General features: G+C 37.9%; 1 protein-coding gene across 5 annotated transcripts in view; it reads left to right on the top strand.

Annotated features, from left to right (window-relative positions):
• Nucleotides 1–15740, top strand: part of ATR (ATR serine/threonine kinase) — a 108704-nt gene that overhangs the window by 22090 nt on the left and 70874 nt on the right. For all 5 annotated transcript variants that reach the window (XR_006891455.1, XM_046681002.1, XM_046681011.1 and 2 more), the window contains 4 exons: nt 4–175; nt 1079–1249; nt 5815–6009; nt 7620–7805. Coding sequence is in view for 4 of the 5 variants with exons in the window: in XM_046681002.1 (XP_046536958.1) it covers nt 4–175; nt 1079–1249; nt 5815–6009; nt 7620–7805 (724 nt within the window). In the remaining variant the exon portion in view is untranslated. The remainder of the gene's footprint in view (nt 1–3; nt 176–1078; nt 1250–5814; nt 6010–7619; nt 7806–15740) is intronic.

Raw genomic sequence — 15740 nt, 5'->3', positions numbered from 1 at the left:
TAGGGCAGCAAAAGGAGATTTGGTACCTTTTGCACTCTTGCACTTATTGCACTGCTTATTGTCCAAGTCAGCATCTGTCTCTGGAGCAGCGTACACAGAAATTAGAGCTCTGGTTGCAGCAAAGAGTGTTAAACTGCAAAACTTTTTCAGCCAATATAAGAAACCCATCTGTCAGGTGAGAGTCAGCATTGGCCTTGACTATAGGAAATAGCAGTACTTTGCCAGAATTAAGAAAAAACAACCTATGGGGGTCTGGGCCGGTGGTGCAGCAGTTAAGTGCACACGTTCTGCTTCAGCGGCCCAGGGTTCGCTGGTTCGGATCCCAGGTGTGGACATGGCACCGCTTGGCAAGCCACACTGAGGTAGGCGTCCCACATACAAAGTAGAGGAAGGTGGGCACGGATGTTAGCTCAGGGCCCGTCTTCCTCAGCAAAAAGAGGAGGATTGGCAGCAGATGTTAGTTCAGGGCTAATCTTCCTCAAAAAAAAGAATCTGTGTGTGTGTGTGTATATATTTTTTACTTGACTTAAAAGATATATATTTTTTCAACGATGTGTTCGCTTTATTTAAGAGAACCTAGATCTTGCCAGTTTTATCTTTAGCATCTTGGTCAGAAGATGTAGGTTATAAATGAGAGAAGGGAAAAATCATCTTATAATAATACATTGAATTATCATGCTGTATTGTTAATCTAATAAGAGATACCTTTCTTTTTTAGCCTTTCTTTCAGTGATGATAAACTCTTTTATGCCTCGATATTATGGATAAGGAACTTTGTTTAAAAAAAATTGATTCAATTCGTAGCTGAAGACTTGGATATGTTAAAATACTGGGTTTGCCCTGTGTTAGTAGTATAATCATTAGTAAGATATTCAAATTACTTAACTAAGCCTGGTTACTTCATCTGTAAAAGAGAGATTATACATAATCTATCTCATTAAGATTGTTATAAAAATTAAATGAGCTAATTTAGGTAATGTGTTCAGAACACAGTCTGATACTGTCCTTTAGGTTAGGTTAAAAAGTGTTAGTTAACTTTTCATCCTTGTGTGAAAGCTAACAAAGCGTTTTGCTCTAGTTTTTGGTAGAATCCCTACACTCCAGTCAGATGACAGCACTTCCTAGTACTCCGTGCCAGAATGCTGAGATGCGAAAACAAGACGTGGCTCACCAGAGAGAAATGGCTTTAAATACTTTGTCTGAAATTGCCAATGTTTTTGACTTTCCTGATCTTAATCGTTTCCTTACTGTAAGTTGCAAAGTATAACTGACTTAATTGAGGTTTTCAATTCAATGTTTTGTGTTTATTCCATTATAGATTTTTTAGAAGAAAATCTGGCAAGTACATTGAGGAGATGTAGACCTTAGATTTTTAAATTTATGTGTTTTCTTTTGACTTTGATATGATAATGTTACTTATATTATAAAATTTAAGTTAATGTTGATTTGAGTCATTGCTTTATGTGGTTAGCTATACTGAAAGGTTAATACTGATTGGTTAGTGCTAATTAATTCAGTTGACTGAGCCCTTATGTCTTTAGTGCTGAGATTGGTTCCATTGGTAATGCAAAGTCTACAGTTATTGTATTGTTGTTGATATTTCCTTTTAGTTTTGTTAATAATTGCTTTACATATTTTGATGCTCCTGTGTTGGATGCATATTGTTAATAAGTGTTATGTCTTCTTGGTGGAGTGTCCCTTTTATCATTATAAACTGCCCTTCTTTGTCTCTCTTTATCTGTTTTGCTTTGAAGTCTACTTTGTCTGATATAAGTATGGTAACACCTGCTTTCTTATGTTCATTATTAGCTTGGAGTATTGTCTTCCATCCTTCACTCTGAGTCTGTGTTTGTCTTTAGGGCTGAGGTGGTGTTTCCTGGAGACAGCATATTGTTGGGTCTTGTTCTTTAATCCATCCTGCCACTGTGTGTCTTTTGATTGGAGAGTTCAATCCATTTACGTTTAGAGTGATTATTGAAATGTTGGGACCTAATGCTGCCATTTTATTGCTTGTTTTTCGGTTCTCTTGCATTTCCTTTGTTTCTCGTCCCATGATTTTTGGACTACCAATTCAGGTAGGTAGTTTTCTATATTGGCTTTCTTCTTATTTGTAATTTGTCTTTATTCTTGTTATTTGTTTAGTGGTTACCATGTGGTTTGTATAAAACATCTCATAGATGAGATAGTCCATTTTCTGATAGCCTCTTATTTCCTTAGATGAAGCCATTCCATCTCTTTCCTCTTCCCCTTCTAGGTTGTTATTGTCAGATTTTTTTTCTTCTGTCTTGTGTTGTGAATTTGTGGTTAAAATGACAAGATTATATTTATCTTGGTGTTTCCCTTCCTTTTATGTTTAATGTTATACTTAGCCTTTACTAACCTGTTCTGATGGTTTCTGATTTTGTCTTTCTAGTTATCTCCTTGGCTCTGGGTTTTGTAACCCCTTTCCTTTTCTTATTTTTTCAGGTATGAGGGTCTTCTTGAGCATTTCTTGTAGGTGTCTTGTGGCGATGAACTCCCTTAACTTTTGTTTATCTGGGAAAGTTTTTATTTCTCCCTCATATTTGAAGGATATTTTCACTGGATAGAGTATTCTTGGCTGCAAGTTTTGTCCTTCAGAGTTTTGGATATATCCTTCCACTCTCTTCTAGCCTGTAAGGTATCTGCTGAGAAATCTGCTGACAGCATTATGGGGGTTCCTTTGTAGGTTATTTTCTTCTGCCTTGCTGCCCTTAACATTTTCTCTTTGTCCTTGGCTTTTGCTAGCTTCACTACTATATACCTTGGGGTGGGTCTTTTTACATTGATAAAGTTTGGAGGTCTATTATCTTCTGTCACATGGAGTTCCATCTCTCTCCCCAGGTTTGGGAAGTTCTCAGCCATTATTTCTTTGAACAGGCTTTCAGCCTCGTTCTCATTCTCTTCTCCCTCTGGGATACCTATAATCCTTATGTTGCATTTCCTAACTGAGTCGGATATTTCTTGGAGAGTTTCTTCATTTCTTTTTAGTCTTAGTTCTCTCTCCTCCTCTATCTGCAGCATTTCTATATTCCTATCCTCCAAATTGCTAATTCTGTCTTCTATATTATTGACCCTACTGTTCAGAAAGTCCAGATTTTTCTTAATCTCCTCCATTGTGGTCTTCATCTCCAACATTTCTGATTGGTTCTTTATAGTATCAAGCTCTATTGTGACATAGCTCCTAAACTCGTTGAGTTGTCTATCTGTATTCTCTTTTAACTCATTGAGTTTTTTAATGATGGCCGTTTTGAATTCATTGTCATTTAGGTTACAGATTTCAGTGTCTTTGGGATTGTTTTCTGGGTACTTGTCATTTTCCTTCTGTTCTGGAGATTTAATATATTTTTTCATAATGCTTGATGGCGTGGATTTATGCCTCCGCATAGAGATAGAGTTTGGTTACTGCTTCCCCTTGCTTCTACTGGTGGAGGGGTGGACAGCAGCTGTGTAATCTGCACCAACCAGGATCCCTGTCAGTTGTTCCTGACTGAGCCTGGGCCCCTCCTCGTGATCACAGTGGCCCTGTGGGGTCTCTCATCAGCTGTGGGGACAATCGCAGGAGGGCCTCTGGTTGCTGGTGCCTACTCTCACAGATCGCCTAGACACGCTCCTTCCTTAGGGTCTGCAGTAGTGTTATGGGCTTTCACAGCCGCCAGGAGCAGGTTCGCCTAGACTTGCAGCTCTGCCACCGTCAGGTCCTGCAAGATTTCACTTGTCCACTGTGGGCCGCAGCTGAGCTATGAGTATCTGCTTCAGTCTGTGGTTAGCTTACCCAGCTGTGTCACTTCTGCCCCAGGGCCTTCCAGCCTTATGAATGCTGGTCAGGGCCTCCACTACCGCTGAACAGAGGCTTTCGCTGTGGCTGCTGTGGGACTGTGGATTTTCCCCCTGGACCAGGGAGCAGTCAGGCTGGGGCTCCAACTTGTCACTACCCACTTGTGCAGTCCTGCTTGGTCTCCCTTGCCCCCTCCAGGCCACAGCAGGGCCTTGTTTGTTAGATGCGGCCAGCGGGTTGCTCAGCCAGCGGAGCCCCTTTTTGCCTCAGTGCCTCCCAGTGGTCTGATGGCTGGGCCAGGTCTCTCGGCTAAGGCTGAGTAGAGGCTTTTCCTGTGGCTGCTGTGGGACCATGGATTTTCCCACTGGGCTAAGGAGCAATCGTGGGGGGGCGTAGGGCTGTAGTCACCTGTTTCCACAGTCACGCCACCAGTGCAGCGCCTGCCCTTGGTGCCGTGGTGATGCTATGGACATGTCAGCCAGTAGAAAGTTGCTTGCAGGTACTAGGCTGTCTGGGGGTCAGAGAGTTTTCACCTATCTCCACCTCCTTCTGGGGGGAAGTCCATCCACCTTCCAATGTATAGCACTGCAGGTCTCTCATGTGTCCTGAAGTGCTGTGTGGATATCCTTTGTTGACCAATGAATGTCCAATTAGTTGTAGTTCAAAGGGGGAGAGACAAAGAAAACTGCTCACTCTGCCATGTTGCTGACGTCACTACTGGTAATGCAAAGTCTAATAACAATCATTTCCACCCCTAAGGACTTGGAGTTATATAGTACAAAACTAGTGGTATGGAGATGATCTTCTGTGAATTTAGATGACAGAGTTTGTAGTATGCAGTCGTTTGGGAAACCTCTGAAAAGTCATTAAGGCTGAGATTTGAAAGATGGAGGGGGTACATTACCTTCTTAGCCTTTTCCCAAAGGCAAAGTTTATCATTACTCTTAGCTAATAAATTATAATACTGATTCATGCAGAATTTTTCCCTGTAGTGTTATATTTTACAAACTTAAATTGCTTGTATATTGGTCAGATCCTGGAAAGAAAAATGATAGTATACAGTAAGGACCACAAAGAAATTCTTACCTTTTCATTCAGTAATTCCACTCTGGGAACCAAACAGCACAGATGTTTACTACAACAATTTCCAAGTTGCGAAACTAAACAAAATCCTGAGAAGAAACTGAATGTCTTATATTTAAGTCATAGACTATTATGTAACCATTCACATAATAATTATGAATTCTTTGTCAAAACTACCTTATAATGTTATAACAGTCTTACAGGATTAATATTAAGTTGAAAGGCATAACATGAGTAAGGTGTAAGCGTCTCTGAGGGCAGGGCCTGAGTCTTGCTCACTGTCACATCTCCAGTGCCTAGGATAGTGACCAACATATAGTACGTGTTCGTTAAATACATGTTGAATGAATAACTGAAAGGCCAACCATTTTATGTTTAGAATTTTGTATATTTTATAAGCAAGATCTTAAAGGAAATAGACCAAAATCAAAATAGATTTGTTGCCATATTGGGATCATGAGTGTGTTAAAAAGGTTTTCTTTAATTTCGTAATATCAGTTTTCTAATTTAAAAAACTTAAAATATTCCATTTATGGTTACTCTTCCTTATTGTCTAAATCCAAGTTAGCTCAAATAATAAATCAGGCTTGGAATTTCTACCTTAGAGCATGAGTATATTTTAACACATACTCATGAGAAATTATCTTCTTTACTTATACACTAGCTTATTTATTGCCTGTATCCCCCCCTACGATGTAAACTTTATGCCATCAGGATCCTTGCCTGATTTTCAGTACCGTAACTGAATTGCCTGTATCATAGTAGGGGCTCTGTAATGTCTGTTGAACAAATAAATGGTAAATCTGAATTAAAATATATCATATGTGGACTCCAAATTTGTGTGGCATTTTAAAATGTTTTTCCATATAGCTTATGTGAATATTTTATCACCTAGACAAATGTGTTTTTTGGTAATTGTGATATTTCTTTTTCAGAGGACATTACAAGTTCTGCTACCTGACCTTGCTGCCAAAGCAAGCCCTGCAGCTTCTGCTCTCATTCGAACTTTAGGAAAACAATTAAATGTCAATCGTAGAGAGATTTTAATAAATAACTTCAAATATATTTTTTCTCATTTGGTCTGTTCCTGTTCCAAGGATGAATTAGAACGTGCCCTTCATTATCTGAAGGTAATTGAATATTTATGTGTTTTACTCTTTTGTTTAAATTAGCATTATGATAAAGCTGTTGTAGCATTCTTATAGGAATGAGAGTGGGTAATTTGTACCCTATCCTAGAGTAATATAAGTTAAAATAGTTTTATGTTAATAAGCTTTGTCTTTGGCCTAGAGATGCATGATAAATAGAATTATTCTTTTGTATTTTCTTTGGTCATGTCACCATAATGGCATATGATAATCATCCATTCATGGATCAGGTTCTCAGCTAATTTCATTTTAGAATTTTTAATTGATTGGGGCTACAAGTTGACTAATGATATGCGAGTGATTATAGGAAGAGGCAATTTCCTTCAGCTATAGTATAATGTCAGCATTTAGTTTACTTACTTAGTGCTCTGATTGCAATTTGACCCAGTTTCTTGCTAGTTTTTCAATTTAAAATGATAGCTCGTGCTTCTTTTTTGGTGTCATGTTAGCAATATCTTTGAGGAATATGAGACTACAAGGGAACAAGAGAACCTGTCAGATATGCATATGTGACTCTTATTGTTTTCTCTGATGTTAGTTTATTTCATATGTTTCATGATATGCCAGCAATAAATCTCTTTCCACATAGTCATTGAATATTGAGTATATTTATTCATTTTGAGGAAAAAAATCTGTATTGAAGAGATGGAATAATAACAATAAATATTTATAGAGTACTTACTACGTCAGAAACTTGGCTAAACAGTTTATATGGATCATTGCACTTACGCCTCACAGTTACCCAATGAGATAAAGGTGCTATTGTTTTTCCATTTTATTTATTTATTTATTATTTATTTATTTTATTAAGATTATGATAGTTAACAGCTTTGTGAAGTTACAGTTGTACCCATCTTATTTTAATTTATTTTAATTTTTTATTTTTTTCTGAGGAAGATTAGCCCTGAGCTAACATCTGCCAATCCTCCTCTTTTTTTCTGAGGAAGACTGGCCCTGAGCTAACATCCATGCCCATCTTCCTCCACTTTATATGTGGGACGCCTACCACAGCGTGGCTTGATGAGTGGTGCCGTGTCCGCACCTGGGATCTGAACCAGCAAACCCTGGGTGGCCAAAGTGAAATGTGCGCACTTAACCGCTGCGCCACCGGGCCAGCCCTGTTTTCCATTTTATAGATGAGAAAACTAAGGCAGAGAGAGGTCAGATTAGGTAACTTATCCAAGCCACAGCACAACTAATAAGTAACAAAGCTGGAATTTAAATTCTAGCAGTCTGAACTGAAAGACGGTGATCTACGCCACTGTACTGTGTTTCCTCTCAGGGACATGTGCCTATGAGTAATGAGTTGATGACACTTTAAGAGCTTACGGAAAACTAGGACTTCCTATTTAAAATCTTAGTTCCAAATAAAGCCTGATCACTTCTCTTCATTATCTGTAGCTCACTGGAGACCCTACCAGGAGAGAACAAGGTTGGAATCCTTTTCTAATGCCTTTTTAAAATACTATTAGTAAATATTGTCACCTAATCTAGAGCTCCTGATTTACTAATAGTGTGCTAAAATCAATATACTTATTTTCAGGATGTTAGTAACGTGAAAAAACTTTTCTTTTAATGTGTCTTTGGATTAGAATGAAACAGAAATTGAACTGGGGAGCCTGTTGAGACAAGATTTCCAAGGATTGCACAATGAATTATTGCTACGTATTGGAGAGCACTATCAACAGGTTTTCAATGGTTTGTCAATACTTGCCTCATTTGCATCTAGTGACGATCCGTATCAGGGCCCAAGAGATATCACATCACCCGAACTAATGGTAAGGAATATATTGTATGGAGTTTTTTGTTTTTCCTCTTTTTGTAGCTTAATTATGAAATTGGAGAAACAGGTGTTTTATGCATTTTCCAAATGCTAGAGATTAGTTTAAGTTTTAAATTGGGATTTTTGTTTTGTAAAGGTTGATGATTTAAATTGCATGGCCACCACATATAACATATATAGCAACATAGATTCACATTGACAAATCTGCATTTTCAAATGATGTTAGATTTTATCTTTTCACTGAGTGCAAACGTTTAAATTTATTTTTCTTCACTACTTTTTAACCAAAGATTAGAATACATTTGTAGCTCCCTTCTGACTGTTCCTTTCTTGGCACAGAATACTAACCTTATCAGTTTTAACTATATTTAAATCCATTGTTGGATTTGAGGGAAATTAGAAGATATGTTATCCCTTTTTATCTTTCCCTATCTTAAATTTGTTTCGGAAGTCACTTTACTATTTTATTTCTTCATCTGAAAAAATACATAAATCCTCAGGCTTAATATTTTTTTCTTTTTTTCTTGTTGAAGTGTAGTTGATGTAAATTTTTTTTTTTCAGGTTTCATTACTCTTTATTTTAGTAATAGTGATAGTCATGTGAGGGGGCTCAAGGAGCTGCCTCAGGCGGCAGCAGCCTCTTTAGCAGCTCTTCTCTCTACCAGCATCCCCTGCTTCTGTTTTGCCAGGCACTTCCTGGCAGAATAATGGGCCCCCAGGTTGTGGTAGCAGTCCTGGTAGGCCTTGACCGCCTGGGTGAACTGCTCCAGCTCCTTGGCATGGTTCTGCCTGTAGCTCTCACTTCCCTGCGCTGACAGGCCTTCAGCCTTTCCTGAATGATGTTGATGATTTCAGGTGTACAACATAGTGATTTGACATTTATTTACATTACAAAGTGATCACCCTGATAAAACTAGTAGCCATCTGTCATGATACAAAGTTATAATATTGTCGACTTTGTTGCCTATGCTGTACATTACATCCCTATGACTTATTTTTTGACTGAAAGTTTGTACCTCTTAATCCTCTCCATCTATTTTGCTCTTCTCCCCACCAACCCACCCCTCTGACAACTATGGATTTGTTCTCTGTATTAGGAGTCTGTATGTGTTTTATTTTGTTTGTTCATTTGTTTTGTGTTTTAGATTCCACGTATAAGTAAATCATACAATATTCTTCTTTCTCTGTCTGGTTTATTCCATTTAGCATAATACATTATAGATTCATCCATGTTGTCACTAATGGCAGGATTTCATTCTTTTTACAGCTGAGTAATATTCCATTGTGTATGTATACCACATTTTCTTTATCCATCCAACTACCAATGGACATCTAGGTTGCTTCAATATCTGGCTATTGTAAATAATGCTGCACTGAACGTAGGAGTGCATATATCTTTTCAAATTATTGTTTTCATATTTTTGTATAAATACCCGTAAGTGATATTGCTGGATTATATGGTAGTTCTATTTTTAGTTTTTTGAGGAGCCACCATGCTGTTTTCCATAGAGGTTACACCAATTTGCATTCCCACCAACAGTGCAGAGGGTTTCCTTTTCTCCACTTTATTGTCAACGGTTGTTAATTGTTTCTTTTTGATAATACCTATTCTAACATAGGTGAGAGGTGATGTCTCGTGGTTTTGATTTGCATTTCCCTGATGATTAGTGATGTTGAGCACCTTTTCATGTACCTGTTGGCCATCTTTATGTCTCCTTTGGAAAAAGTGTGTTAGGTCCTCTCCCCATTTTTTAATCAGTTTGTTTGGGTTTTTTTGTTATTTAAAAAAAATTTTTTTTTATTGAGGTTATCACAGTTTACAACATTGTGAAATTTCAGTTGTACATTGTTATTTGTCAGTCACCATATTGGTGCGCCCTTTCACCCTTTTTGTCCACCCCCCCACCCTCTGTCTCCCTGGTAACCACTAAACAGTTCTCTTTGTCCACGTGTTGGCTTATCTTCCACATCCGAGTAAAATCATATGGTGTTTGTCTTTCTCTATCTGGCTTATTTTGCATAACATAATACCCTCCAGGTCAATCCATGTTGTTGGGAATGCAATGGTTTTGTCTTTTTTATGGCCGAGTAGTAGTCTATTGTATATATATACCACATCTTCTTTGTCTAGTCATTGGTCAGTGGGCACTTGGGTTGCTTCCACGTCTTGGCTATTGTGAATAATGCTGCAATGAACATAGGATTGCATAAGTCACTTTGAATTATTGATTTCAAGTTGTTTGGATAGATACCCAGTAGTGGGGTAGCTGGGTCATATGGTATTTCTATTTTCACTGTTTTTAGAAATCTCCATGCTGTTTTCCATAGCAGCTGCACCAGTTTGTATTCCCACCAGCAGTGTATGATGGTTCCCTTTTCTCTACAACCTCTCCAACATTTGTTATTTTTTGTCTTGGTTGTTACAGCCATTCTAATGGGTATAACGTGATATCTTAGTGTAGTTTCGATTTGCATTTCCCTGATGATTAGTGATGTGGAGCATCTTTTCATGTGCCTATTGGCCATCTGTAAATCTTCTTTGGAGTAATGTCTCCTCATATTCTCTGCCCTGTTTTTGATTGGGTTACTTGTTTTTTTTGTTGTTGCATTGTGTGAGTTCTTTATATATTATGGAGATTAACCCCTTGTCAGATATATGATTTGCACATATTTTTGCCCAGTTGGTAGGTTGTTTTTTCATTTTGATCCTGGTTTCCCTTGCCTTTAAGCTCTTTAGTCTGATGAAGTCCTACTTGTTTACTTTTTCTTTTGTTTCCCTCTACTGAATAGACATGGTATTTGAAAAGGTCCTTCCAAGACTGAGGTCAAAGAGTGTACTTACCTCCGTTTTCTTTTAGGAGTTTTATGGTTTTAGGCCTTTACCTTCAAGTCTTTGATCCATTTTGAGTTAATTTTTGTGTATGGCAAAAGATAATGGTCTACTTTCATTCTGCTGTGTGTGGCTGTCCAGTTTTCCCAGCATCATTTGTTGGAGAGACTTTCCTTTTTCCACTGTATCTTCTTAGCTCCTTTGTCGAAGATTAGCTCTCTATAAATGTGTGGTTTTATTTCTGGGCTTTCAGTTGTGTTTCATTGATCTGTGTGCCTGTTTTTGTACCAGTGCCATGCTATTTTGATGACTATAGCTTTTGTAGTATATTTTGAAGTCAGGGATTGTGATGCCCCAAGCTTTGTTCTTTTTTTCTCAGGATTGCTTTAGCTATTCAGGGTCTTTTGTTGCCCCATATGAATTTTAGGATTCTTTGTTCTATTTCTGTGAAGAATGTCATTGAGATTCTGATTGGGATTGCATTGAATCTATAGATTGCTTTCTGTAGTATGGACATTTTAACTATGTTTATTCTTCCAATCCATTTGCTTGGAATGTTTTTCTGTTTCTTTATGTCATCATCAATTTCTTTCACTAATGTCTTACAGTTTTCATTTTATAGATCTTTTACCTCCTTGGTTAAATTTATTCCAAGGTATTTTATTCTTTTTGTTGTGATTGTAAATGGGATTGTGTTCTTGAGTTCTCTTTCTATTATTTTATTATTAGAGTATAGAAATGCAACTGGTTCGTGTAAGTTCATTTTGTACCGTGCAATTTTACTGTAATTGTTCATTATTTCTGATAGTTTTCTGATGGATTTTTCACGGTTTTCCATATATAAAATCATATTGTCGGCAAACAGCAAGAGTTTCACCTCTTCATTGACTATTTGGATTCCTTTTATTTCTTTTTCTTGCCTGATTGCTCTGGCCAGAACCTCCAGTACAGTGTTGAATAAGAGTGATAAGAGTGGGCACCTTTGTCTCTTTCTGTTCTCAGAAGGATGGCTTTTGGTTTTTCCCCATGGAGTCTGATGCTGGCTGTGGGTTTTCATATATGGCCTTTATTATGTTGAGGTACTTTCCTTTTATATCCATTTTATTAAGAATTTTTATCATAAATGGATGTTGGATCTTGTCAAATGCAGTCTCTGCATCTGTTGAAATGATTATGTGGTTTTTTTCTTCCTCATTTTGTTAATGTGGTGTATCACACTGACTGATTTGTGGATGCTGAACCGTCCCTGTGTCCCTGGTATAAATCTCACTTGATCATGGTCTATGATCTTTTTAATGTATTGCTGTATTTGGTTTGCCAATATTTTGTTCAAGATTTTTGCATGTATGTTCATCAGTGATATTGGCCTGTAATTTTCCTTCTTTGTGTTGTCCTTCTCTGGCTTTGGTATCAGGATGATGTTGGCTTCATAGAATGTGTTAAGAAGTGTTCTGTCTTCCTCAACTTTTTGGAATAGTTTGAGAACGATAGGTAATAAATTTTCTGTGAATGTTTGGTAGAATTCTCCAGAGAAGCCATCTGATCCTGAGCTTTTATCTTTTGGGAGGTTTTTGGTTACTGCTTTAATCTCTTTGCTTATTATTGGTCTGTTCAGATTCTCTATTTCTTCTTGATTCAATTTTGGGAGGTTGTTAGAGTCTAGGAATTTATCCATTTCTTCTAGATTGTCCAGTTTATTGGCAAATAGTTTTTCATAGTATTCTCTTATAATCTGTTGTATTTCTGTGGTATCTGTTGTATTTTCTCCTGCTTCATTTCTGATTTTACTGATTTGAGCCTTCTCTCTTTTTCTTAGTGGGCCTCGCTAAGCGTTTGGCAATTTTGTTGATCTTCTCAAAGAACTAGCTGTTTGTTTCATTGATTCTTTCTACTGTCTTTTTTGTTTCAATTTCATTTTTTTCTGCTCTAATTTTTACTGTTTCCCTCCTTCTGCTGACTTTGGGCTGTGTTTGTTCTTCTTTTTCTAATGCTGTTAAGTGTAGTTTGAAATTGCTTATTTGAGGTTTTTTGTTTTTTCTTATTTTTTTGAGGAAGATTAGCCCTGAGCTAATATCTGCTGCCAATCCTCCTCTTTTTGCTGAGGAAGACTGGCCCTGAGCTAACATCCCTGCCAGTCTTCCTCTACTTTATATGTGGGATGCCTACCACAGCATGGCTTTCCAAGCAGTGCCATGTCTGCACCTGGGATCTGAACCAGTGCACCCCAGGCTGCCGAAGCAGAACATGAGCACTTAACCACTGCGCCACCAGGCTGGCCCCAAGAGATTTTTCTTTTTTTATTAAAGTGAGCCTGTATTGCAATGAATTTCCCTCTTAGGATGCTTTTGCTGCAACACATATGCGTTGGTATAGTGTGTTTTCATTTTCAAATGTCTCCGGGTATTTTTTGATTTCACCTTTAATTTCTTCATTGATCCATTGGTTGTTCAGTAGCATGCTGTTTAGTCTCCATATCTTTGTCCCTTTACCAGCTTTTTTCGTGTAGTTGATTTCTAGTTTCATAGCACTATGGTCGGAAAAGATGCTTGATATTATTTCAATATTAAATTTATTGAGGCTTGCCTTGTTTCCCAGCATAGGGTCTATCCTTGAGAATGTTCCATGCACACTTGAGAAGAATGTGTAAACTGCTGTGTTTACATACAGTGTTCTATATATATATCTATTAAGTCCATGTAGTCTAGTTGTTGATTTAATTCCACAATTTCCTTGTTAACTTTCTGTCTGGATGATCTATCCAGTGTTGGAAGTGGGGTGTTGAAGTCCCCTACTATTATTGTGTTGTTGTTAATATCTCCTTTTAGGTCTGTTAATAGTCACTTTATGTACTTTGGTGCTTCTGTGCTGGGTGCATAAATATTTATATGTCATGTCTTCTTGGTGGAGTGACTCTTCTATCATTATATACTGCCCCTCTTAGTCTCTCTTTACCTGTTTTGTCTTGAAGTCTTCTTTGTCTGATATAAATATGGCAACGCTTGCTTTCTTTTGTTCGCCATTAGCTTGGAGTATTGTCTTCCATCCTTTCAGTTTGAGCCTGTGTTTGTCTTTGGAGCTGAGATATGTTACTTGGAGGCAGCATATTGTTAGGTCTTATTTTTTAATCCATCCAGCCACTCTGTCTTTTGATTGGAGAATTCAATCCATTTACCTTTAGAATGATTATTGATATATGAGGGCTTAATGCTGCCATTTTATCGCTTGTTTTCCACTTCTGCATTTCATTTGTTTCTTGTCCTGTGTAGTTTGGACTACCAATTCTGTTAGGTAGTTTTCTACACTGGTTTTCTTAGTTTTCTCCTTATTTTTCATTTGTGTCTCTTTTCTAATTATTTGTTTAGTGGTTACCATGAGGTTTGTATAAAAAATCTCATAGATGAGATAGTCCATTTTCTGATAGTTTCTTATTACCTTAGACTAAGCTGGTTCAATCCATTCCCTCTTCTCTTTTCTAAGTTATTATTGTCACATCTTATTCCATCTTGTATAGTGAGTTTGTGGTTAAAATGACAAGATTGTATTTATTTTTGGTGTTTTCTTTCCCTTTATCTTTAATGTTATAATTAAGTTTTTGCTAATCTGTTCTGATAGGGAGCTGCAATTTTCTGATTTTGTCTGTCTATTTATCCCCTTGATCAGGGTTTTGTAATCCTTTTCTTTTTTTTCGGGTACAAGAGCCACCTTGAGGATTTCTGGTGGGAAGGAGGGTCTTGTGGTGATGAACTCCTTTAACTTTTGTTTATCTTGGTAAGTTTATTTCTCCATCATATTGGAAGGATATTTTCTCTGGATAGAATATTCTTGGCTGAAAGTTTTTGTCTTTCAGAATTTTGAATATATCATTCTACTCTCTCCTCCTAGCCTGTAAGGTTTCTGCTGAGAAATCCACTGACACCCTGATAGGGGTTCCTTTATAAGTTATTTTCTTCTGCCTTGCTGCTCTTAATATTTTTTCTTTGTCATTGACTTTTGCCAGCTTTACTACTATATGCCTTGGAGAAGGTCTTTTTACACTGATATAGTTTGGAGACCTGTTGGTTTTCATCACATGTTTTTCCAGCTCCTTCCCCAGGTTTAGGAAATTCTCAGCTATTATTTCTTTCAACAAGCTTTCTGCTCCATTCTTCTTCTCTTCTCTGTCTGGGATATCTATAATCCTTATGTTGCATTTCCTAAGGGAGTTGGATATTTCTTGGAGAGTTTCTTCATTTCTTTTTAGTCAGTTCTCTCTCCTCCATCTGAAGCATTTCTATATTTCTCTCCTCCAGACTGCTTATTCTGTCCTCCATAATATCAGCTCTACCATTCAGGGAGTCCAGATTTTTCTTCATGTCAACTATTATGTTTTTCATCTCCAACATTTCTGATTGGTTCTTCTTTATAGTTTCCATCTCTTTTGTGAAGTCGCTCTTGAATTCATTGAATTGTCCATCTGCATTTTCTTTTAATTTGTTGAGTTTTGTTTTTTGGGTTTTTTTTGAGGAAGTTAGTCCTGAGCTAACCTCCATGCTCATCTTCCTCTGTTTTATGTGGGATGCCTGCCACAGCATGGCTTGACAAGCAGTGCATTCATCCACGCCCAGAATCTGAACCAGTGAACCCCGGGCTGCTGAAGCAGAACGTGCAAACTTAACTGCTGCGCCACCAGGCCAGCCCCACTCGTTGAGTTTTTTAGTGATAGCTATTTTGAATTCTCTGTCATTTAGGTTATAGATTTCTGGGTCTTCAGGATTCATTTCTGGGTACTTGTCATTTTCCTTGTGTTCAGGAGATTTAATATATCTTTTCATACTGGTTGTTGGCGTGGACTTGTGCCTCCCTATAGAGATAGAATTTGGTCCCTGCTGCCACTACAGGGAGGGGGCAGGAGCTGTGTAATCTGAGCTCCAGGATCCCTGTCACATGTGCCTGTCCAAGCCCAGACCACTCCTTGGGATCTCAGCAGCCCAATGGGGTCTCCCAACCAACTGGGAGATTAATCACACCGGGGCTCTGTGCCACTACTGCCTGCTCCCACAGTCCCACCCAGACACGCACCTCCCTTCAGGACCGTACCAGTACTATGGGCATTTACACAGC

This window comes from Equus quagga, chromosome 1 (genome assembly GCF_021613505.1).
Source record: "Equus quagga isolate Etosha38 chromosome 1, UCLA_HA_Equagga_1.0, whole genome shotgun sequence".
Taxonomy (NCBI): domain Eukaryota; kingdom Metazoa; phylum Chordata; class Mammalia; order Perissodactyla; family Equidae; genus Equus; species Equus quagga.
This window is presented reverse-complemented; position numbering and strand designations above follow the sequence as displayed.